A 15,841-nucleotide genomic window follows, 5' to 3' on the forward strand; every position below is an offset into this window, starting at 1 on the left:
CAGTTTCTTCTCCCCATTACCCTGGAGGGCATGTGTAGGAGCAGGTGGAGAGTGCATAAAGGCCAGAGCCCAAGAGAGGCCGCGTGCTTCTGCGCAGGTCAGAACCAGCGTGTGCTACTGATGGCAGCTGATGCTGTAAGACTCGTTCAATCAATCAAAGTTTATTTGTATAGCGCTTTTCACAACACATGTTGTCACAAAGCGCTTTACAGGATTTAAAAGGTTAACAATACTATGGGTCCAGAACCCTAATGAGCAAGCCAAAGGCGACAGTGGCAAGGAAAAAACTCCCTATGATGGTGGGGAATAGGAAGAAACCTCAGGAGAACCAAGACTCAAAAGGGAACCCATCCTCCATTGGGCAGCCCGTTAACACACAAATTACACAAAATACAGACAAATACACAAGTCACACACAAATCACACAATCAGACTAAGTAAAGGTAAAAATGAAAGTTCTGGGTTTTGATATTGTCACTGTAAATGTCTGTTGATGAACGCCAGGCTTTCATTCCGTGTCGGAGTAGCGATGCTGGTATTGTAGACTCCGAATGCAATGTTACTCTCCAGGTGAACCTCGGAGAAAAGATACGAGATGTAGTAAATATGTAACAGATTAATCAAAGGCCAAACTAAACAGATGAGTCTTTAATCGAGTTTTAAACATTGAGACTGTGTCTGAGTCCCGAATAGAGGCAGGAAGATTATTCCACAATTGTGGAGCTTTAAAAGAAAAGGCTCTTCCACCTGCTGTGATCTTTTTGATCCTAGGAACAGTTAATAACCCTGCGTCCTGCGAGCGAAGTGAACGCGCTGGGTTATATTGTTCAATAAGTTCACTAAGATAGTCTGGAGCTAAGCCATGCAGCGTTTTATATGTTAATAAAAGTATTTTATAGTCAATACGGAATCTAATTGGCAGCCAGTGTAATGACGATAGTACGGGACTAATGTGATCAAACTTTTTAGTTTTTGTTAAAACTCGTGCTGCTGCGTTCTGAACCAGCTGGAGTTTGTTTATCAATTTACCAGAACATCCAGCTAGGAGACTGTTACAATAATCTAAACGAGAGGATATGAATGCATGGATTAGTTTTTCTGCATCACTAATATTTAATATGTTTCTAATTTTGGCAATGTTGCGCAAGTGAAAAAACGCTACCCTAGTTATATTATTATGTGTATTGAACGAGAGATCTGGGTCTATTGTGACGCCCAAGTTCTTTACCTCTGCACTGGGGGTTATAGTAAAAGAATGTAGATTCAATGCTACATTATGTATCTTATCTCTCGCAGCCCTAGACCCAACTATTATTAATTCTGTTTTATCAGGATTTAGTGCTAGAAAGTTACACGCCATCCAATGTTTTATCTCTTCTACACATTTCTCAATCTTACTGTTTGCGCCTAAATCATCGGGTTTTGCCGATAAATATAGCTGAGTGTCGTCTGCGTAGGAATGGAAACTGATGTCGTGCTTATGCATAATCTCTCAAGGGTAACATGTACAGTGTGAATAGAAGTGGTCCTAGGACTGTCCCTTGTGGGACACCATATTTAACCTGCACAGATTTAGAGGTTTTATTATTAACACTTACACATATATACACATATTAACACTTACACATATGTTACAAATATGTTCTAAACCAGGAGAGTGCGACTCCTTTAATACCTACCGTGTTTTCTAGTCTATCCAGCAAAATGTTGTGGTCTACAGTATCAAAAGCTGCACTAAGATCTAACAGTATAAGGGTTGGATTGGAGGTTAGGCTGCGATGTATTATGACTCTGTAGTCGGATATTATCTATTTTATTATTTAAAAAGTTTAAAAATTCATTGCTTGTGTGTAAGTGCTGTGTTAGAACTAGTGTCGTTGATATTTCTTGTCAGTTTAGATACCGTCGCGAAGAGAAATCTAGGGTTATTTTTGTTGTTTTCTATTAGTGTCGAATAGTATGCGACTCTAGCTTTTATTAGGGCATGTTTATATTTGACTGGCGTCTTTCCATGTGATTCTAAACACTTCTAGTGAGGTGGATTTCCATTTTCGCTCCGCTGCTCGAGCTGCCTGTTTTAGAAGACGAGTGTGGTCATCATACCATGGTGCAAGCTTTTTCTCCCTAATTAATTTTGTTTTAACTGGAGCTACACTGTCTAAGGTATTGCTGAGTGTGGAATAAAACTGTTGTGTTGCCTGTTCCAATTCATTGGGCTGCAGTGGCATAGTGTTTGGTAGCTCTGGCTGTAAGTTTATAAATGTTGCTGCAGTGTCGGATGTGATAGTGCACGTGGTTTTTGTATGGCACATCTGATGTACATCGTATAAAGTAATTTCATATATTAGTAGGGAATGATCTGAAATGGCGTCATTTTGGGGGATGACTGCCAAATGTTCTATGTTTAAGCCGTAAGTAAGTATTAAGTCTAAGGTGTGTTTACAGCGGTGGGTAGACCCTGTCACATTTTGGGCTATACCTACTGAATCTAGTATGGAGTCTAACGCAATTTTCATAATGAATGTTGAAATCGCCCACAATTACAAATCTCTCGTTCCATTCCAACTCTCCTAGGCCTCCCAGTTCATATCATGGATACTCTTCAAAACCATTAGGTCTATGTGAAAACTTCTGTTAAATTCATTATACCTTGCAAAATCCTATAGGTCTGTTCTAAATGCATTTTTTGTTGTTTTTCTTGGTTATGAATTTCTGAAGTTTGGTCCTCTGAGCTAAAATTCTTCACTTTTGTATGTGTATTCTAAGTCTCATCAGTTCTTTTTCACTTAATTAAGCTGGAATTTATATGGAACATCCATCAGATTTAAAATGCACATGTGTGTGATATATAGGCAAGTGTTTTCAGGGAGCATATTTCACTTTTGGGCAGTAGCTCTTAAAATTATGTCATTTATCATTAATTTATCTCGTAAATAATATGCGAGTCATATGTGTTTGAATTATGAATAATGGGAGGTCTTTGTTCAAGAAAGTACATAGTACATACTGTGTTTAGTCTTGAAACATTGTCATGTATAGGCTATACACCCCCCATACTCAAATAGCGGCCCGCGGGCTATCTATTTCAGGCCCGCGAGCTGTTTTGAAAAGTGTATATTTTTATTTATTTATTTTTTTTTAGGAATCTTTTTTTCAATCGTGCTATCCGCTCTTATATTGAAATCGCACACCGCGATCTCAAGACGATGCCGGGGATTGCCTTTATGGCAACAACAAACCGGTAGCAGACGCCCAAATGCGTCCCCTCCGTAACCGGCCCCTTCAGTGATTGAAAAAATAAAATGTGGCCCGTCATCATTTCTATTTGAGTACCCCTGCTATACACTATATGCACCTAATTATTCAGTTCAGGAGTTTGCTACACCTATTACAAACAGTTGTGTCAAATTGAGCACAAAGCCATGTAATTGTAATAGACAACCTCTGGCAGTAGAATGGGTTGTACAGAATAGCTCAGGGACTTTAATAGCTGTCGTAAGATACCTTCATTGCCATGTGTCAATTTCTGCCCTGCTAGATCTGTAAGCACTGTCATTGTGAAATGTAAGCATAGAGGAGTCATAGCAACCCAGCCTGAAGCGGTCGACCATATGCAAACTCACAGGTTGAGGTTACTGAACCACATGGTGCGTACAAACCACCCGTCTACACCTGTCTGGAATCACCAGACTACCTCTAGAATCTCTATGGGAACAGAATAGGACTGTGTGCAAAGTCATCCCTCAGCTGCCGTGGGTCATCCGGTGGATCTGATGGACAATTCTGGGTTTGTGAGATGCCAGGAGAAGACTGGAATGCATGCGTTAACATTTACCTGTACAGCATTTAGCAGATGCTCTTGTCCGGAGTGACTTACGATAGTGCTTGGTTGTGACCGTGGGGAGAAAGTCCTTATGCTAATGCTTCGTTCCAACAGTAAAGTTTAGTGGAGGAGGGAATGTGGTGCTGTGTTTTTGAACAAGGCCCCTTAGTTGAAGTGAACGATAACCTTAGTGCTTCAGCCTATATGGATGTTTTAGGAAACTACTGTTCCAGCACTGCTGTGTCCCTATGCACAAAGGGAGGTGGGGAAAGACGTGGTTTGATGAGTTGATGTGGAGAAACTCAGTGGGACTGCACAGAGTGCTCAACTCAACTGAACACTCTGGGATGTGTTGCAGTGTTTATAAGCTAGTCCTTGTTTAACATCTGTGCCTGACCTCTCTGATGCTCCTTTGACTGAATGGTCACTAAATCTAACGGGCACATTACTGTAGGCTTATTGCTTATGTGTAGAGGATTTAGAGAATCGTGACACCCCTAGTGTTTGGTGTGTGTGTTTGGTGTCTCCTACAGTACGAGTAGGTGTGATGGTTTGGTGTCTCCTACAGTACGAGTAGGTGTGTGTGTGTTTGGTCTCTCCTACAGTACAAGTAGGTGTGTGTGTTTGGTCTCTGCTACAATAGGAATGATGCTCTACTTCATTTAGTATGCATCAACACACTAAGGAGAACACTTAACCACCTAGAAGGATGTAGCCAACTATGCAACAAAAGTAATTTCTGAATGCCATTCCAAGCCTACTTATTTTCAACAGTATAATATATAGACATCCTGCTCATGGTACTGGAATACCAATAACAGGAACTGTCTGCTCTATGAACTTATCGCTTTTTTCTTTTAAGTGGATAATACATTCTAAAATAGTAATGGAAAAAAAATGCTTGACATTGGACACTTAATCTGCTGCTGGTGACTGTGAGTTTGTCCAAGGATCACACTTCCTCTCTAATGTCCAACCCTTCCTTTCTAACATTAAGCTGTTTGCTGTTGCTCATAAACAAACTCATGACCACATTTGAACTTTGCCAAATTTGGCATGGCCCAACTATAGACTTTGAGATGGTGATTTAGAAACATTTACAGAGCCCCCCCCCCCCCCCCCCCCCCCCATTTTCAATAAACCTGCTGTCCAACGCTGCACCCCTGTCTGTCGGAATGCAGGACGCTGGTTTAACTGTGTGTTGAGTGAAGTGGTTGCCTGTGGTGACGTTTCACCAGTTTCCCCCACTTTATCTCGCTGTTGGCCACTTGTCTTATCAGACTACTCCGTATGGGACAGACACACTGTGGAGAAGAAAAAACTGACATTCATGAGACCCTGCGACATTCCTCTGGCCTTTTCTGCCTGTAGATATGCTTATCTGAGTGGTCTTCACGCTCCTGGTTGCCTAGCGCCTTTGGTTCAAAGTGTTGACAGCCTATTCGAATAGTATTAGGTCTAAGCAATCTGCAGCTTTTCATGAACTTCAGGACTCTGTAGAGGGTTACGTACTGTTGTAGGGCCTACATTTTATATAGTATGATTTTTTTTTCTGATAAAACAAAAAATATCATACCTGAGTTTATAGTAAGTTTATTTACATCACCTGAGTTTATAGTAAGTTATAAAAATACAACTGATTGCATAGTTCTATGCATGAAAGAGCATGAAAATTATTGTGGCAGGGCTCTCAAGTTTTGAATTAATTTCAGAGTGCGAGAGTCGGTGGCGAACGTAAGTTGTTGAGCGGGGGGGGGGGGGGGGGGGGGGTGAGTCTCAATGCGTGAGACTTGAGAACACTGGATTGTGGTAATACCACTTGCTATGTCTCTGTTTTAGCATAACAATATGTAGTTTCTGTTCCACGGTTGACCAGATGGTCAGATGAAAGAGATCTGAATGCGTAAACAAGTTCCGTGAGCTAAGTGGTATCGCTGAAAACGTAACTCGTTTGTGGGGGTCTCCTCTGCTGTGGTGGCGAACAAGTTGAGACAAGTATCCAGGATACCGGAGGGCATGTTTACCTGTGTGAGGTGAGGATACGTGAGGGTTGTTTAACAGCACTGTACCAGGCCCGAGGAGAGCGAGGAGGAGAGCGAGGAGGGACCAGTCTGGGGACATAGCAGCCCTGGGCATAACGACTAGGGATTGGATTTAGTATAGAATAAATCAAATTTGATTTGAAAATATTTATTTAGCACTGACATTACAGTAATGCATATTATAAAATAAAATTAGTGGTGGGCCGTTAACGGCGATAACGCTGACAACGGCCCACCACTAATTAAATTTAACTCGCTTGCAGACCGTTTTTATCTGAGAGGATAAATATATGTATTTTATACGAGTTAAATTTAATTATAACTGACTGGCCTGAAAGATAAATATAAATTCTCTCATAAAAACGTGACGTGAGTTGCAACAACATTAAACAGCTCAGGTAAACACACATCTGATAAATGTCGTCTGCTCGGCAAAACATAACGGGGCTCAATGTGCTACGAAATCCCTACGACAGAGAACGGCTGATCGTCTAAAGCTGGGCGTACACTGTACGATATTTTAAATCGTGTGTGTGTATGGTGTTAATTTTGGGACAAATGTTTTGTTCATTTGAAAATGACATCTGAAACTGAAAGTTACAGTGTTGAGCCTGAACATCGAAAAATACCACAATCGATTCAAAATAAAAATAAGTGAAGCAAATGTTTTTTCAGTTTAAATACAATTTTGATTCAATTCTGTATTTATTTTGAATCAATTATTTTTTTCAAGTTTCAGGTTGCTGTATATTTTGATATTTGAGGTTTAATGTATTTCAGATTTCAGACTTTTTTTCAGATTCAGATCTTATTTTTTTGAGTTTCGGATCTTTTTTTTCACTTTCACATTTTTTTTTCAAGTTTCGAAGCTGTTTTTTTCAGTTTCAGATCTTCTTTTCAGTTCAGACTTTTGGCCCCGATCTAACGTGAGGGGCGTGGTATTAACGGATAGGGGCGTGGCCAAACGAGTGACGGCACAGCAAATCATTCCTGAGAGCCTTCCACAATGTTGCCTGATCAAAAAATGACAGGCTTTTACACTTTATATTGAAATTAATGCAGCAATGAAAGAGTCCTGTTAAGCGAGACTGTCTGGAAAGGATTTATGTTAATAACTTAGATACACTGTGATGATTGTTCAGACTAATGTTTCCAGCTTTGCACCCAGCACTTCGCGCTCGTCACTGTTTTGAACGCAGCACGGTGACTACTGTTTAGCGATAACGTCGAATTAAGATTATAGGAGGGTACGTGAATCTACAGTGGTAGACCGTTAACGACAGCACTAAATTTAAAGGGTTTATTATTATAGATGTATGGTTATCAGTGAATGTTCCTACACGCCATCAGCGTCATTTAAACCTCTGCGAGCGAGTGGCATCGCATTTAGTATTTGTGCAATTTGTAGTATATTTCGCTTTGTATTGGTTTCTATTGTTAGTCTAGATTACGTCTGTTACGACCCCACGATGTCATGGGTCTAGATTTAGGGTGTGTGGGGTAGTAGCATGTGTGTAGTGGACAAGATGAAATTAAAGAAGAACGCGAAAACCAGACGGATACGTAAGAAAACTCTTTACTGCAGAGTGGTAACTTTTTAGCGCACGTGGAACAATTCATTATTAAAAAATTACAAGCGCATGTTGAATGAAATTTGACTTTTATTAGTAACATTCTCTAAACGTGAGTTTTCAATGGAAAAAGTCACACGGCCAACTGATAAAATCCATATCCAATATTAACTATATACAGTCATTGTTAAGTCCTTTAGTTAACTTCTGTTTATCCTCCACTGTCTGCGGGCCTTGTTGCATATATTTTGCAATTATTAAATCAATATAGGCCTACAATTAAGACAGTAAAAAGACCAAAAAGTAGGAGAAGGAGTTATAGGCTACTGACTGTTGTCATTACACGAATGCAGATGGGCATTTTTCACAGGTAATGGGGAACTTCCCGTTTCTTCTTTCACAAACGAATGTGTTAATTTATGTTGCCTAACAAAACCTATACAACAGAAAACGTTCAGCTTAACACATAGATTTGCAAACTCTACCTTAATTATTTGTATGTGGTCGTCCTCACGTTATCTATCATTTATTTGGGCTAGAGCGACTAGTTTATCAGGTGACCATCGGCTAAAAATGCTTCGTTGTTTGGTGCTGAGACATTTTACTGCACAACAAAATGATTTCACGTTGGGCTTAGAGGGCAAACGGTACGATTTGACTTGATGTGTATGTGACCTGGCTGGTGGGGACGGGAGAAGAAGTCTATCTGTGACCGTGCGTGCTGTGCTGAAGTCCGTGTGTCTTCTATTATATTAACGTAGTTAAGTTAATGTTAAATGTGAAACCCCTTATATAAAATGCTCTTCTCAGCAAGTGTGTCCTCCCATTAATAACACTTTACCCCCACGTCACAACATAAACAATAAAGATTTATTACAGATTATTAATCAGTGAACGTTCATCACGCCATCAGCGTCGTTTAAACCACTGCGAGCGAGTGGCATCGCATTTGTAGGATACGTGGAAATGAAGATGGTTTATATTTTTTGTTTGTTAATTTATGTTGGGTGAACGATTCGGAGCTAACCGACAGCTCCAAACTACGAGTTCAGGATGCTGTTTAACGATTATGTCGGGAGCCGCTCGGCTGACAATCTAGACTAACAATAGAAACCAATACAAAGCGAAATATACTAAAAATTGCACAGATACTAAATGCGATGCCACTCGCTCGCAGAGGTTTAAATGACGCTGATGGCGTGTAGGAACATTCACTGATAACCATACATCTATAATAATAAACCCTTTAAATTTAGTGCTGTCGTTAACGGTCTACCACTGTAGATTCACGTACCCTCCTATAATCTTAATTCGACGTTATCGCTAAACAGTATTCTGAACTAGTAATATAGAGCTGTCTAGCTGGATGTCGGCTAGTATTTCACTCAACATAATTTTCAAACAAAAGTTATGAACCATCTTCATTTCAACAAATGGTGATTCGGAGCTCGTCGGGATGATTTTAAACGAGTGGCCGATACACAGAGTCACCAAAGAGTCTTTAGATGTCTGTCAGCAGAGACAGGCATATGGAGTCACCACGCTGTGTTCAAAACAGTGACGAGCGCGAAGTGCTGGGTGCAAAGCTGGAAACATTAGTCTGAACAATCATCACAGTGTATCTAAGTTATTAACATAAATCCTTTCCAGACAGTCTCGCTTAACAGGACTCTTTCATTGCTGCATTTATTTCAATATAAAGTGTAAGAGCCTGTCATTTTTTGATCAGGCAACATTGTGGAAGGCTCTCAGGAATGATTTGCTGTGCTGTCCAAGTATGTCTCGCTGCAGCCTGCAGGAAGGCGGAGTTGGACATCCAATCCCGCCCACATCCAACTCCACCCTCTAATGCGCTGTGGTGCGCCAACCCACTACTTCTTCATTCGAGAATAACTGTGTGGTACTTGAAAATACACATAATAACTCACGTGTTCAAGAGACACGTCGTTGCGCTTAATTTACACATACCTCGTTTACTTTGTGTATCGTTCCACGTATGTTATTCATTATTTTTATTTATTGGGTGGCGAACGTAAAATGTTGACGGGGGGATGTAAAATGGACACAAATAAAGTATTATATCGCGATAGATCAATCGCCGGTGGTTGGCGCCAGAGCGAACTAGTAACTCATTGAATCATAGATGTAGATCAGAGGTAAATAAACTAAATTTTTTTTCGGTGTGAGAAATCGGATGTGTGGCGTGAGAGCGTGTGAAGACGGTCAAATGCGTGTGTCTCATGCTCAATGCACACCTCGCGCGCGTCACATTCTTTGCAGTGTCCTCCTGAAACGATATGTGGTAGTATAAAGAAACACCCCTCAAACACAGGGGAAGGAACATTTACCTGACCAATTTTAATGTTGTATTGTGTTTCAGATTTGAAAAGTGCTGGAATTTAGGGTAAAGTACTTCAAAATGCACTTAAAATGCACTTCTGCACTTAAAACACTTATAAAACACATGTAAATAGTTCTGGCAGTTCTGTTTACTGGGAGCAAAAACAGTCCCGAGTTTCGAACATAACATGGGCGTGGCTTCGGACTTGAGAAGAGGGTGGAGTTGGATGTGGGCGGGGTTGGATGTCCAACTCCGCCTTCCTGCAGGCTGCAGCGAGAGGCTTCTCGTGCTGTCACTCGTTTGGCCACGCCCCTATCCGTTAATACCACGCCCCTCACGTTAGATCGGGGCCAAAAGTCTGAACTGAAAAAAAGATCTGAAACTGAAAAAAACAGCTTCGAAGCTTGAAAAAAAAATGTGAAGGTGAAAAAAAAGATCCGAAACTCAAAAAAATAAGATCTGAATCTGAAAAAAAAGTCTGAAATCTGAAATACATTAAACCTTCAACCTGAAACTTGAAAAAAAACAATTGATTCAAAATAAATACAGAATTGAATCAAAATTGTATTTAAACTGAAAAAACATTTGCTTCACTTATTTTTATTTTGAATCGATTGTGGTATTTTTCGATGTTCAGGCTCAACACTGTAACTTTCAGTTTCAGATGTCATTTTCAAATGAACAAAACATTTGTCCCAAAATTAACACCATAAAACTGTACGACTAAATTGCAGGGAGAGTCGGCTCGTGGAGCTGCTTCAACAGTGCGATACTCTCACGAGGAGCGATCTGAATTTCAAACATGTTTGATATTCTTGCGACGCTGCGATTTCTGATCAGGAGTTGGTCGTTCACCTGTGTAAACTACACGATGCACGACACGCGATTGAGCCGCAACTCGGCCCGATCGCAAAAATAGACGCACAAGTGAAAAATCGGCTGAAAATGGGCCAAAATTTGCACAGTGTACGCCCAGCTTTAGTGCTGGGCGTACACTGTACGATATTTTAAATCGTGTACTCAGCTTCAGCTCAAACTGTACGACTAAATCGGCAACGAGTTCCATAATTTTTGGTGTAATGTCCTTTGCCTCGGCGCCATCACTGGAAAACTTTTTTGCTAGCTTTATCCAAATAAGCGCGTGCAGGCGGCGATTTTTGCTTGCGTCCTCACAGCACGTTGTTTCGGTGATGAAAGTATTTCGGCCGAAAACCGAAAATGCACATTTAAGCCATTTCGGCCGAAAATTTTCGGTGGCCGAATTTTCGGTGCATCCCTAATAACGACCGTGGGTATAACAATCGTGGGCATGGGTAGCCTATAGCTGTTTCCTGGGCCTTGGCATCACTTCCGAGACTCTACAGCCTGCCAGAAATCCACAGATACTAACCGGCTATTCTCCCAAAGGTTTAGAGAACATTTGACGGTCTCACAGTCTCAAAGGGCTCTCCCTATAGATATAGAAGGTCTCAAAAGCATTTACTTGGAGCAGTTGATTTGAGAAATCGGTTAATAAAAACATTTAAGTAGGAGGGAGAGCTAATGTCCTTGTTGGACAGCTGCAAATATTTAATCAGTTGGGTTTCAGAATGCTGACATACATTTCTAATCTAAAGAGAATAACCATCTGATAATCATGTTCATTTATCAAGTTCTAATATTACACCCTGGAAAATATGGCATCTGTGCAAACATGTACAAGTTGCCCGTGGCTTTGGTTCAGCGGCTGTTCAAACTTCGACAAAGACAGGAAGACTGCAGCCCTTTCGGGGAGTCATTGTTTGTGTCTGATAAAAAAAAATATGAAAGTAAAAATATAATTCTTGCCTGTGATAATTCTTTGGGGGAAGCATGGTGGTTTGGGGTGTTGTCATTTGACTGATATTAAGGGCGCATACTGTTTTCAGTTCCTGGGATGGTTGATTGACGTATCTTTTGTGGTCACGCATCAGAAGCACTGGGCTATAATAATCTTTTCTTACAGCGTATAACTGTGTGTGTTTGTGCTGGGGAGGGCCAGCGCATCTTCTACACCCAAGCAAAAGTGTTTTGAGTCTCTGTTTGTGGAACCCTTAGTTATGGCAGGTGGACTCCTTTCTTGGGTGGGGATGTTGAAAGGGCGTGTCCCCAAATCCTCGAGCAGCACCCACAGCTGTTCAGGGTGCTGCAGATACCAGGATGCAGGTGACTGGAACATCGCAGGGGTTTTGACCACCAGGCCTCATGTTTTGTGCCAGCTAGCTTCCCAGAACACTGAATGTCCATTCATTTACAAGTGTTGTTTTCTCCCAGAATCTGAGATGTAAAGGCAGGTGTAATTATAGCTGTGTGCTGACTGTAAGTAGCACCTGCCATAATGGTACCTTGACCTGGAGAAAGCGGGTTTCCCAGACACGGGATCTCTGAGACTGTTTGTGTCCTCCAGGACTTGCAAATTTTTCATTACTGCTCGCAAGATTCCAGTTTAAAGTGCAAGACCTATTCATATAATTGACTTCCTGTTGTGTATTTTTAACAGTTTCTCATTGCTATTTTCTGCATTTAGGATTCAACCAATATGTCCTTTCTTTTCCTTTTTTTTCACCCCTCTTCTCCGTTTCGTGACGTCTCCCTGGTTCAGATGGTTTTGCCGTGCTGACTGGCTACAGGAAGACCCTCCTGGCAGGTATGGACAGAGCGTATCATCAGTCTGTCCATCTGCCGTTTGCCCCTTTTGTGCTCTCGTCTGCCCAGTGAAAACGCTGTTTATCCGTCCTTTCTTTTCTCCATCTGTTTTCTTTAATCTCCTGATGTTGTCGGTTTCATTCAGGGCTCCGTGTTGCAAATCTATTACTCTGGTGTTGCTTGACGATTAACATCGTCTTTTTAATTCCTTTCTTTCTTTTTGTTTTTTGCTTGCCTGATTTAGTCTCGTTACCTTCTTGTTTTCAGTGTGGACCCCACTGCACCACCTCAGTCTCTGGTGTCTAGTGGTAATCGTGTGCTTGTTTGGCTGATGTCGTGTGCTTGCGAGGCGACTCCCCTAGAAAGCTGCTTTTCCCTCTGTCTGGGCGGGTGATGGCTGGGACGGAGCTCTCCCCTGCCTCCCCGTGGCTTTTGCCCGCCACGGCGTATAGAAGCGGTGCTGCCCGTGAAACCCCCCCACCCCCCGCCCACGCCACTCTGCTGCCTAGCTGTGAGGGCACACTCAGCAGTGTGGTCAATCACACACACAGCACTTCACTCCCAGCATGTCGGTGTGTGTAGGCTGTTTTGCATACTAAAGGCCCTTTGTACAGTATGAAGCAGTGAGTGCTCTCATACTTGCACTTTCAATGTTCATAATGTACGTGTAAGTTTCATAATATTCAGGCTGCACTCTGTATGTGTGTTTGGAAGTATGCAAAGCTCACTTTCCCACCAGTCTTCACAGGAAGTGCAGCAGTATACTCTCAAATGCCACCGACAGAAGCAGGAGGTTTATCATGCATGTTGGGTTGTGGTGAAAACAAGGAGGATCTTCGTTTGGTTCTGTTTTTTTTTAAGTTCCTGGACGCTGAAGGTTTCTTTTGAAGAAGATCGTAGAAGGCGTAAAAAATTCACATGTCTCTGAAAATCCTTCTTTTAACAGCCAAAGGTGTGATTTGTATTTATTTTAATTTCGTTTCATTTATGAGTGGCCAAAAATCTGTTGTGGACAGCAATGGCACCGAAAAACAGAATAAATTTGGAGAGACTTTGCAGTTTAGACGGCAATATTGACATTTACCAACACACGTTTCATCCTCTTCTGTGTTTCCGCAAATCTTATCCTATAATCTTAATATATTCAGAAATGTTTTCTGATTATATGTGAAGTTCATCTACGAAAGCGGACAGGAAGTAAAGCAGACGCAGAACAGATTTAGCCTTGGACATCTTCTCGTTTCCTGTGTTCCTGTGACTCTGTATTATAGAACCTGACACACATAGCATCTCTTGGTTCTTTTCCGTACTTTCACATTTAGCAGGAAATGTGTTGAGGCTTTGCTTCGGTGTCACGGCTTTTTTTTTTGTCGTGGGAGATTGCGATGCTTGTGATGTCTGCGGGGGGGAGGGTCTGTGTCATTTTTAACAATTGTTATTCCCACTGACTACACAAGCAACAGTGCTCTGTTGTTGGCTGTCTAAAATATGTATAACGAGGGATTTTAACACATTTGACACATTCCATCAACAGCGTTGTAGATCGTCTGGAGTGTTTTTGAACCTGCAGAATGATGGCTCATCCCTGTTGTGATGAAGGTTGAAAGGTTGTTCTGCACATACTTTGCCCGATCTCTAACTGGTTGTGTTCCCCACAGATAACAATGGTCTTCTCTCCGCCTCAGACAGGGGAACGCCACTCCCCGGCCACCAGGAGGTAAGTCTCCCCCCTCCACACACACACACACACCGCTCACACACACACACACACACACTTCATTAACATAGTACTCCTAATCTGTCATGCAAAAGAAAGAATATAAAGTGCAGACTTTCAGCTTTTGTCAAACGACTGACTTCGAGTTGGCATCTTCCTTGTTGGCTTTTAATATCGCAGGAGTCAGCTCTGGCCCAATCTGGGCCTTAGTTCATTATCCTTCCACACCCTGCCAAACAATTTTGTTCCTTCCAGCATTTCCTATAGGCTGGACGCTTCCACTGCCTGCTGTTACAAATGGCCTTGTTGGCTCCAGTGGTGGGCAGATGGACAGTGGCTCCATGAACTGGGTCTAGTGTGGGCAGATGAAATGAGGAGCCAGTCTTTCTATGCACTCCTATTTCTTGATGTTTGAATGGGCCTTTGTGGCATTGGTTCCTTTGTGAAATAATACCTGTGTATGTGCATGCAGATTAGATGCGTCTCTAAGATGCCTCTCACCTTACCCGCTGTGTAATACATCATCGGCAGCATTTCTTCCCAAGTGAGATGACTCACAACAATCCTCTTCAAGCCCCCTCCCCCCCGCCCACCCCCCAGCATTTCACCCAACGTTGCTGTGTCTTTGGCATCCAGAGCTGATAAGACAATTATACATTGAGATCAGAACTTGATTTGCATTTGATTCTGTGTGGCTTAGAGGTGTTTTTCTGAGAAAGTGTGACCTACACACACACACACACACACACACACACACACACACACACAAATGGTGCTGTCTGAAGTGTGGCAATACAATCCATGATTGCTCGTAGCCGAGGGTATGTGGGGTGAAGTGGTGTAATCGGAGCCTTCATTAAGATAGGTGTGTTTAGGCAGCTGCCAGGGTACTGCTATATTCTACATTTATAATCTGCTGATTTTCCAAAATCTGCTGGAATATGTCTGAAAATATTAACCTAATGGCACAAGTCTAAATTGTTTTGCAGTTATGTCCGGTAAATTACAGTTTTAAAATGGCAGTCTTTAATGGCAGGAAGAGGGATTTCTCCCTGTTTGTGCTCAGCCCTTATTGGCTGATACACTCTGGAACACAGGAAGCTTTTGTTTGTTTTTGTTTTGAGATTGTTTGCTTGTTTTGTCTGCCTAGCTCAAAGGTTACGTCTGAAGCTATAGCTAGCCGTTCTTCTAAAGGGGGCAGATTGATTGTCTTGAATTAAATGTATGCGTATGTCATTATAGCTAAACAATTCTCTGTAGTTGCTGGTAGCAAGAGTAAGTTTAATGCATGTCAACAATAATTTAATCCATGGTATACTTCTACAAGACGTGTTGGTATCAGGGTATATTTGTGATTTTCAAAGTGCACAGGCTTCTAAGAGAGCTGTGCTGGGCAAAACCACAAGTGACGTGTTACTGTGAATTACTGGTTGAAACTGGATGAAGCTATAAATAACTGCCATGGTTACAGAACACAGCCGTCTTGGTTACGTCTTCAGGAAAAGCTGCACGGTGCCTAATTTTTCAAGACTCGTTAAAGCACTAATGCGGCTGCAGGTCAGTCCGTGCCTGAAGGGCAGCCTGACAGGCAGTGACCCAGGGTGTTGGCCTGCCCAGCTCTTATCTGTGGCGTGGGTGTGAGGATTTCAGTCCTGATAGCACGGCACAGAGCAGACACTCCTG

General features: G+C 41.8%; 1 protein-coding gene across 5 annotated transcripts in view; it reads left to right on the forward strand.

Annotated features, from left to right (window-relative positions):
* Window positions 1-15,841, forward strand: part of ano5b (anoctamin 5b) — a 35,481-nt gene that overhangs the window by 2,195 nt on the left and 17,445 nt on the right. For 2 of the 5 annotated variants that reach the window (XM_076998557.1, XM_076998550.1), the window contains exons 2-3: window positions 12,398-12,442; window positions 14,100-14,158. In XM_076998557.1, the coding sequence (XP_076854672.1) occupies window positions 12,398-12,442; window positions 14,100-14,158 (104 nt within the window). Of the gene's footprint in view, window positions 1-27; window positions 98-12,397; window positions 12,443-14,099; window positions 14,159-15,841 lie in introns of all 5 variants that reach the window. The other 3 variants (XM_076998540.1, XM_076998545.1, XM_076998563.1) reach the window with 3 other exon arrangements.

Source organism: Brachyhypopomus gauderio, chromosome 1 (genome assembly GCF_052324685.1).
Source record: "Brachyhypopomus gauderio isolate BG-103 chromosome 1, BGAUD_0.2, whole genome shotgun sequence".
NCBI classification, from domain to species: Eukaryota; Metazoa; Chordata; class Actinopteri; order Gymnotiformes; family Hypopomidae; genus Brachyhypopomus; species Brachyhypopomus gauderio.